The sequence below is a fragment of the Megalobrama amblycephala genome, linkage group LG2 (assembly GCF_018812025.1).
Source record: "Megalobrama amblycephala isolate DHTTF-2021 linkage group LG2, ASM1881202v1, whole genome shotgun sequence".
Lineage (NCBI taxonomy): Eukaryota > Metazoa > Chordata > Actinopteri > Cypriniformes > Xenocyprididae > Megalobrama > Megalobrama amblycephala.
In genome coordinates, this window is record NC_063045.1 from 52,946,572 (window position 1) to 52,957,177 (window position 10,606).

Consider the following 10,606-nt stretch of genomic DNA (forward strand, 5'->3'; position numbering starts at 1 on the left):
TTTAAATTTTAACAAATTTTAAATTTATTTTATTTTATTAAAAAATGGTAAAAAATTTTTAAAAAAAAGTTATGCAAAATGTATATAATAATATAAATTTTTTATATACACATACAGTACAGTCCAAAAGTTTGGAACCACTAAGATTTTTAATGTTTTTAAAAGAAGTTTCGTCTGCTCACCAAGGCTACATTTATTTAATTAAAAATACAGTAAAAAACAGTAATATTGTGAAATATTATTACAATTTAAAATAACTGTTTTCTATTTGAATATATTTCACAAAGTAATTTATTCCTGTGATGCAGAGCTGAATTTTCAGCATCATTACTCCAGTCTTCAGTGTCACATGATCCTTCAGAAACTCAAGAAACATTTAATGTGTACAATTGTACAAAATATTTGTGTACAATATTTTTTTTCAGGATTATTTGATGAATAGAAAGTTCAAAAGAACAGTGTTTATCTGAAATCTAATCTTTTGTAACATTATACATGTCTTTACTGCCACTTTTGATTGATTTAATGCATCCTTGCTGAATAAAAGTATTCATTTCTTTAATTTCTTTTCAAAAAAATAAAAATAAAAATTCTTACTGACCCCAAACTTTTGAATGGTAGTGTATAATGCTACAGAAGCTTTGTATTTCAGATAAATGCTGTTCTTTTGAACTTTCTATTCATCAAGGAATCCTAAAAAAAAAAAGTACACAACTGTTTTCAACATTGAAAATAATCATAAATGTTTATTGAGCAGCAAATCAGCATATTAGAATGATTTCTGAAGGATCATGTGACACTGAAGACTGGAGTAACGATGCTGAAAATTCAGCTTTGCATCACAGGAATAAATTACTTTGTCAAATATATTTAAATAGTACACAGTTATTTTAAATTGTAATAATATTTGACAATATTACTGTTTTTTACTGTATTTTTAATTAAATAAATGTAGCCTTGGTGAGCAGACGAAACTTCTTTTAAAAACATTAAAAATCTTAGTGGTTCCAAACTTTTGGACTGTACTTTAATATATATAATTATTATTTTATTTTATTTTTTATTATTTATTTATTTATTTATTTATTATTTTTATTTATATTTTATTTTTTCTTACTTATGTTTTTCTTTTGGTTTTGATATCAAATATGTCCCAGATCTTCTGTGACATTCAACCTACTAGATTAAGTTGAAAATTATGCCATGATTAGTCAAACTCCATAATAGATTAGTTTATCAAAAGATATCGATGCTGCCACTGTTATCTGAAAACTCTTATGCTTAAACATATATAAGGGCTTTATTTCTGTACTGAATAGAAATGTGTAGAAAATAAGTTAAACAAAACAAAATGTGAGAAAACTATATATCATATACATATATGAATACAAATATATGCTATATTAAGACAGCTGAATGCAGTGTATCTCACTCAAGGTTTTGGTCTTTTCATGCTTAAATATCAAGCATCTAATAATTGGGGAAATGTAACGATCATTGTGACTTCCTACGTGACTTTGTGCTTGTGACATTTATTGTCTGAGACAATGGCAGCAGGTGTTTTGAAATATCTGAGGAATCATGATGACAGACGATTACAGAAACCAATGCTGCTGACATCACATCTGCTTTCACCCTGCTTCCACCACCTGACCTTAACAGAAATGTTAAGACTGAAATATACCAAAAGGGCTGTCAGGCCAACAGAGTCGCCCACATTCTGAAACGGGGCCGTTCGCTCAGCTGTGCCAGGATACAGCAATGAAAATGTGTCAGAGAGAGCAACCGGGGAATACAGCAGAGCCAAGAGAGCAGACAAAGTAAAAAGTATCTAATTCTGTTGCAAACAGTGAAACAAAGATCTTTATCATTCCAGAAGATAAGATGCGATCTTCATGAATATTGTCTAATCCGCGTCTACATTTATGCATTTGGCAGATGCTTAAATCTAAAGCGACCTACGTTGCATACACTTTATCAGTTCATGCATTCTCTGGGAATAGAATCCATGACCTTGGCATTGCTAGTGTCATGCTCTACTGTTTGAGCAACAGGAATGCTTTCTAAATTTCAGTAAACAAATAAAAGACTCTCTCATTCTTGGAACTTCATTTAACAGCATAACACTATGGACGTCAGAGACTTTTTTGCTATTCGTTCCACTCAGATGGGGCTCTAAACAAATACAGGTGCATTATGGATAAGACAAAACACGCATTAGACAGGTTATTAAACCCCCCCGAGCGGTCTCACTGAAACTGTTGACATCATCAACAGCTCTCTGCACAACGGTCCATTCAGATGTCAACAGAAACACTCATATTGCTCTGAATTCACAGAAAACCTCAAGGCTGTAACTGATCTTCCATCTGAAAAGTTGCTGAAACATACAGTACCTTCAAACTGTATCGGTTTTCCTGAGAAACGGCAAACACATACCATCCAAACTGCATTTTTAGCTAAAAAACATTTATCTGTTTATCAGACTATACTGACACAATTTCATTTGGGTTTATTGGCCTTTTGGATAGTGGGGAAACAACAGAAAATTATGTGAAGAAGAAGAGCATAATGCAAACCAGACGCAAACCCATGCCTTCCACATTGGCTCCATGGCTCATTGTGTTAGATCAAGTCCTCATTGTGGGATTTAAAGAGTTAGTTCACCCAAAAATTAAAATTATCCCAAAATTTACTCATCCTCAAGCTATCCTAGGTGTATATGACTTTCTTCATTCAGTCAAACACAATCGAAGTTAGATTAAAAAATATTCTGGCTATTCCAAGCTTTATAATGGGAGTGAAGAGTAACCAAGATTTTGAAGCCTAAAAAAAGCACATCTTTCCATCATAAAAGTAATCCATACGGCTCCAGGAGGTTGATAAAGGCCTTCTGAAGCGAAACTATGCATTTTTGTAAGAAAACTATGTATATTTATTACTTTATAAACTATAATCACTGACTTCCAGTAACATCCGTCTGCACATTCACGAGAGTCGAATTCCGGCGTATGACGTAGGATGTAGGAGTAGCGTACGCTTAGGTGAGAGTAGACACCTCTCGCTGTTCAAACACATAGGGCAGGGCAATAAACTGAAGCTCCTCTGACATTTCTCTTTAAAAATTCTAATTTTAGACATCTAATTCGAGTTTTGCTGTGTCAGATCAAAGTTCACTCTTCCACCAGAATCGACTTGTATACGGAAGCCAGTGATTCTAGTTTATAAAGTTATAAATATGGGTATTTTTCTTACAAAAATTCATTAGTTTGCTTCATAAGGCCTTTATTAGCCCCCTGGAGGCATATTGATTACTTATATGATGGATGGATGTGCTTTTTTGGCCTTCAAAATCTTGGTTACTACACTGCGTTCCAAATTATTATGCAAGTGACATATCAGTAAGATTTCAGTACAATAAACATTCAGATTTTAGTTTTTCTAAGAAAAGGTTTGTTTGTTTATTTATCTATGTCTTTTTAGATAACTGGTATCAATCTCAGACAAAATAATTTGCCAGGTCTATGGAAACCCTACTTAGAGGTTGTTCCACATTATTAAGCAAGTCACAGTTCTCATGCAATATGGGGAGGAAGAAAGATCTTTCTGAAGATGAAAAGCATGAAATGGTGCAATGTTGTGCAAAAGGCATGAAAACAACTAATATTGTGTGAAAACTGAATGGAGATTATCAAATTATCATAAGATCTGTGAGTGATTTAGAGCACAGCAGAACTCGGTCAGATAAAGGGTTATTAAGGAAAGTTCCTGTCAAAAAACGTAATTGCATTAAAAGAGCAGCTATAAAAAAAAGCCAGTGTTGAGCAGCAAACAGGTATTTGAAGCTGCTGGTGTCTCTGGAGTCTCAAGAAGCTCTCCATGCAGGCTGGCAGTTGTGCGTAAAGATGCATTTTAGCCACCCCTAACCAAACCTCACAAAGAGAAACATTTACAGTAGGTTTAGAAATACATGAAGACTCATTTTTAAATAGTTTTATTTACTGACTAATTTTAATACAATTAATTTTTTTGACAGGAACTTTCATTAATAAGCCTTTATCTGACCGAGTTCTGCTGTGCTCTAAATCACTCACAAATCTAATGATAATTTGATAATCTCCATTCAGTTTTCACACAATATTAGTTGTTTTCATGCCTTTTGCACAACATTGCACCATTTCATGCTTTTCATCTTCAGAAAGATCTTTCTTCCTCCCCATATTGCATGAGAACTGTGACTCGCTTAATAATGTGGAACCGCCTCTAAGTAGGGTTTCCATAGACCTGGCAAATTATTTTGTCTGAGATTGATGCCAGTTATCTAAAAAGACATGGATAAATAAACAAACAAACATTTTCTTAGAAAAACTAAAATCTGAATGTTTATTCTACTGAAATCTTACTGATATGTCACTTGCATAATAATTTGGAACGCAGTGTATTCACACCCATTATAAAGCTTGGATTTTTAATATTTTTTAATATAACTCTGACTGTGTTTGACTGAAAGAAGAAAGTCATATACTCCTAGGATGGCTTGAGGGTGAGTAGATTATGGGATAATTTTAATTTTTGGGTGAACTAACCCTTTGACACATCACAACCATTACACATAAGCTACAAACTTGCGTATCTCACCTCATGGTACAGGCCTCTGGTGTTCCTCAACCAGCAGCGGCTCAGCTCACTCAATTCCACGATGGGCTGCACCTTCAGACGTACCGTGTCTCCAGACTGCTTGATCATCTCCACGATCTCATCCCTGGTTTTACTTTCCACATTCCTCCCATTGATTTCTACCAGACGGTCACCAGGCACCAGCCCCAAAGTCGGGTCCTTATTTCCAGCACCGGGCTCGGCAAAGTGGACCACCTTTCGGTAGGGTGACCCATCGGGCTTCTGGTCCACCATGGTGGTACGACGAAGTGAAAAGCCGAAGTCACCAGTGTTGCGGCGCTGAAGTTCCAATTCTCTTGGTGCAGGAACTTGAGGAGGCGCCAAAGCAGGTAAGCGCAAGTCTGCAGGGAATGTTCGGTCCACTATCTCTGGGATCTGGACATTCTTTAAAGGGCTGGTTTGGTGGGGCATATGTAAGGGCGACTGATTGAACACCTTGATCTCTACCTGAGGTGAAGGAATGGCGGAGTTCTGGCCTGATGGTGCAGTCGACCCTGAGGGGCTTCCCTCTTTGCTCTTCTGTGAGAAAGAAATCTGCTTTAAGATTTGTTCTACCGGGGAGTTCTGCTTCTCTTCTACTTGGGAGTTCTGCTTCGTCATGGAGTCAAACTTGGCCACCTGTTCTTTGACGGATGACCGGCGGACATCTTTCTCCACCTTAATGTCATCACTTGAGCTTGTGGGCGTTATGGTACCCTCAGTGTAGAGTTTCCTGAGGTCCACGTCTGTCAGGCTGAGCTCTGTGTTTCGGACCACCTTGATGGGAATGGGGCTGGAAATCTCCAGCTTCCCTTTCAACTCCCGTTTAGAGCTGCTCCGATGAAGACTAAAGAAACCTCTCCTCACGCTCATTTCCTCTAGACTCTTCAGCTCGGCTTGAGACATTCGCTCTTTTTTCTCCTTCTTCTCTTTTTTCTCCTTTTTTGTTCCATCCTTCTCCTTGTCTTTATCTTTCTTGATCAAGTGGAACATGGTTGGGGCTAAACAAGAACCTCAGCAGCAGGTAAAACCCTCCCCTGAAACAACAAATTAACAAACAGAAGACATTTTAAGGTTTCCTCCCTTTTGCAGCATCCTGTAGTAGTGAGTTTGTGACTGTAGTAGGCATGGGCTATAAAAGGCTCATTAAACATTTTAAATATATATAGAAATATAATAATAATATAATAAGTTGTAGTTATTAATAATAATTTAAAGTTATATATATATATATTATTATTATTATTATTATTTTTGGGGGGTTAACTCAGCTAAATAACCCACATAATTTATTAATCAAAAGAGTAAAAAGAGTGGACATGTGACGAAAGACCATTGTGTGACGTCACACAATCTCATTGGCTGCTCTTACCTTTCCTGACAGGTACAAAAATTGGTAAGCGAGTCGTACAGCTTTTATTATCGACAACAGTGATACAATTTATAAACCAATGACATAAACGTGATATAAAACACAGCACCATAAATTAGTAGTGATCTTATATCGATCAGTTTTCCAGATTATCCAAACAAAACGAGTAGAATGAATCACTTCCTGAAACTTCTCATCTCATCTCCCCCTGAACGCTTTCTCTTCGAATTAAATTTGGAATCTCAAAACTATTTAACACAATATTTATGATACAAAATCACTTGACATCACCTGCAGAATCATTGTAATGTTGAATTCAGCTCTATAAATAAACTACCGGCAGAAACTCTCATTGATTCAGCTCTGAGAGGCTTTTAAAATCTATTAGTGCCTTTAACATATTACCCCTTGATGCAGTATTTACACCACATACTCATACCTGCATTTCTATCATTTCTTTGATCTTTTATAAAGTGAATCACATCATATGGCTTTAAGGTGAGTGTTTTGGTTCGCGTAATGCGCTTCTCTAATCCTCTTTATTTCGAATCAAAGCTAACAGACAGTCTGTTCACCTGTACAGTGAACTAAAGACAAATGCCGCTAACGATAAACAAACTTACCGTGGAAACAGTGCTGAAATAGTCTGGCGATCCCCGGTGCGCACTGAACTGCAGCACCGGTCCTGTGGAAACGCGTCTACAGCGTTTGACGGTCAGTGGGACGCGCGCACCAGCTGAGCGCGCTCCCGCCGGCTCACTGAGCCCTGCTGGATAAGAAGAGTTGAACAAATCAATGGATCCATTTCTGCATGACTTAAGAGAATTTTAGCTTGAGATACTAAGAATAAGTTAAAACTTTAATTTGTCTGATGTACAACACGGCATAGCACTTTAAAAATGCAACAAATTAAATACAATTTAAATAAATAGATAAAAAGATTAAGATAACAATTTGTATGTATTTTAATTTTATAATTTGTATACGAATGATTAATATGTATATAGTAATCAAATAGCCCTAAAAAGTATAAATAGGCCTATAAGTGCACAATATTGACAGTGTAATTTAAAAAAAAAGAATAAAAATGTTACATTTTATTTATTTATTTAATACAAATTATTGTCTTTTGAAAACAATCATATTCTTTACATGAATTTATGTAGAAATATTGCATTGCATTATTCCAATATTGAACCATTGTAAGGTGATGGTGGTTGAATCTCTTTTGCATGGCTATAGCGCCCTCCTCTGGACCAGCTCTCTGACAGCACTAATCCCTCCTTCTGCATGCTTTTATGATTCTCCAGTTACGCAATAATCTTCTCAATCTCCTTCTGTTGCACATTTGTGATGCATTTTATATTAAATTTATATTAATACAACGTCTCTTGTTCTGGTCTTGGAGCCTAAATACAACTAGAAAGCACAAAGCTTTAGTGAGTTTAGTGGCATAAATTTCAATAAAAAAAAATAAAATAAAAAAAAATGTGGGGTCCATTTAAGGTCAACTAATCCAAATCCATATTAAATATTTCAAATAAGTTCAACTATTAACCAAACCATATCCAAAAGCTTCTCAACCCAATATGGATCTAAAATCATAGATTTTCACTGTGGTATTTTGATAGAAAAGCCAAAAGAGTGATGAAAACCCCACAGACAAACCTACATAAACTAGGAAAGAGTCTGGCATCGCATCAGTATGTAATATATATATAATATAATCTACATCTTAAATGACCATTATATCACTTTCTTCATGCCTGACTTCACTTTCTTTAACTAATCAATCATTATCTATACTTCCTTCAATCATCAGGTTTTTAGACAATTTTGTGCCAAACATGAGCAGTTTAAAAGGTCCTCTAGAGTCATCATGGAAGAAGAGTTTTTTTTAACTGGGGCCTTTATGAGGAGGTCATTCAGGTCATCATGTTCACTGCAAGAACATACTGTACAAGTGACGCAACCACAGTGTCTTAGTTGGTGAGACATAACAGATCCTTTCTGTAAAACAGCTAGTGGGTCATTTCCTTCAAAAATACCAGAAAATTGTGCTTAATTAAAAGTAAAACATGTAATTAATATAGTTAATAAAATATTTTTTTATTATTATTTGTTTATATATATATATTTATATGTTTATATATATATAATTTATTGAACATTATAGACTGAAATCTTTACTGAAATCCTAATTCAATTATTTTATCAAACATATAATGTTTGACAGCCACACAAAAATAACTGTTATGCTTCTGGAAAAAACATCCTCATAAAGCCTGACCTTTTAATCTCTCTGTGACCTATTAGAAGGGAACCCTGCTGATAATAAATCGGGTTATTAGGTTAATTCAGTTCAGGACTCGCTCTGTATGTCACTCGTCATTATAAAACGATCCTAAAGTAGACCGAGCTGTCTCTGCGTCTTCAGCTAATCATTCTTGTGTGTCTGCTGGGGGATTTATAGGAATACAGCAGTTGGACAACGAAACTGAAACACCTGGTTTTAGACCACAATAATTTATTAGTATGGTGTAGGGCTTCCTTTTGCCGCCAATACTGCATCAGTTTGTCTTGGGAATGACAGATACAAGTCCTGCACAGTGGCCAGAGAGATTTTGAGCCATTCCTCTTCCAGAACAGTGTCCAGGTCACTATGTGATGCTGGTGGAGGAAAATGTTTCCTGACTCACTTCTCCAAAACATCCCAAAGTGGCTCAATAATATTTAGATCTGATTACTGTGCAGCCCATGGGAGATGTTCAACTTCTCTTCATGTTCCACTCTGTCTGTGTATACTGGTGCATTATCATGCTGATACAGGGAACCATCTTCAGGGTACAATATATGAACCATTAGGTGCACGTGGTCCTCCAGAATAGTTTGGTAGTCCTGGGCAGTGACGTGCCCATTTAGCACAAATAGCGGGCATAGGGAAGGCCACGATATTGCAGCCCAAACCATCACTGATCCATGTTTCACTCTGGGCAGCAACAATCCGGGTGTTAAGCCTCTTTGGGGCTTCTCCACCACGTAACTCCCACAAGACAGTGTAGGTGGACTCATCAGAGAACAATACATGTTTCACATTGTCCACAGCCCAAGATTTGCACTGATTGCACCACTGAAACCGACATTTGGCATTGGCACGAGTGACCGAAGGTTTGGCTTTAGAAGCCCAACCATGAATATTGACAGTTTTGGTGGAAACAGGAGAGTCGAGGTGCACATTTATTTCTGCAGTGAGTTGGGCAGCTTAAAGGTGCCATCGAATGTTTTTTTTACAAGATGTAATATAAGTCTAAGGTGTCCCCTGAATGTGTCTGTGAAAATTAATTTTTTTAACTGCCTATTTTGGGGCATAATTATAAATGCGCCTTTTCAGGTTGCGGCCCCTTTAAATTGCACGCTCTCCGCCCCCGGAGCTTGCGCTTGCCTTAAACAGTGCATAAAGAAAGTTTACACAGCTAATATAACCCTCAAAATGGATCTTTACAAAGTGTTCGTCATGCACAATGCATACATGTGTCGGATTATGTGAGTATTGTATTTATTTGGATATTTACATTTGATTCTGAATGAGTTTGATAGTGCTCCGTGGCTAACGGCTAATGCTACACTGTTTGAGAGATTTATAAAGAATGAAGTTGTGTTTATGAATTATACAGACTGCAAGTGTTTAATAATGAAAATAATGACGGCTCTTGTCTCCGTGAATACAGTAAGAAACGATGGTAACTTTAACCACATTTAACAGTACATTAGCAACATGCTAACAAAACATTTAGAAAGACAGTTTACAAATATCACTGAAAATATCATGATATCATGGATCATGTCAGTTATTATTGCTCCATCTGCCATTTTTCGCTATTGTCCTTGCTTGCTTACTTAGTCTGATGATTCGGCTGTGCACAGATCCAGATGTTAATACTGGCTGCCCTTGTGTAATGCCTTGAACATGGGCTGGCATATGCAAATATTGGGGGCATACACCCCGACTGTTACATAACAGTCAGTGTTATGTTGAGATTCGCCTGTTCTTCTGAGGTCTTTTAAACAAATGAGATTTATATAAGGAGGAGGAAACAATGGAGTTTGAGACTCACTGTCATTTCCATATACTGAACTCTTGTTATTTAACTATGCCGAGGTAATAGTTAAATAGGAATCTAGGGCACCTTTAATGTTTTTTAGATACAATCCGGGTTAGAAGCCAGACATCCCTTTCAGGCAGCTTTCTCTTGCTTCAACAGTTACTTCTGTTGGATGTGGTTCGTCCTGTGTGGATGTATGCTGACATTACCCTGGATAACATAGCTCTCAATACAGCACAAAGACTTGCTGAGCCAGCGAGACACGCACCAACAATTTATCCTCTTTTAAACTCTGATTTGTCTCCTATTATGTTGTATGGTTTATGTACAGCTGTGCTATTGCTCTGCTAATTCAACCTTCAAACTCTGCTCTTACTGATGGAATGTAAAATCAGTGAAGATTGGCCACCAGGTCGCGCATATATAGGTGTGAAACAGGGATTGGCAACTTCTGAGGAGCGCCACTGTCCCTACA

At 36.6% G+C, this 10,606-nt stretch overlaps 1 protein-coding gene across 1 annotated transcript in view; it reads right to left on the reverse strand.

The window, feature by feature from the left end:
* The window catches only part of myo18aa (myosin XVIIIAa), a 60,535-nt gene extending 53,738 nt beyond the window's left edge, over positions 1–6,797 (reverse strand). Inside the window, exons 1-2 of the mRNA XM_048180867.1 lie at positions 6,652–6,797; positions 4,639–5,693 (exon numbers count right to left, since the gene is read on the reverse strand). Coding sequence (XP_048036824.1) covers positions 4,639–5,649 — 1,011 coding nt within the window. The 5' untranslated portion in view covers positions 5,650–5,693; positions 6,652–6,797. The remainder of the gene's footprint in view (positions 1–4,638; positions 5,694–6,651) is intronic.
* Positions 6,798–10,606: the final 3,809 nt, after the last annotated feature.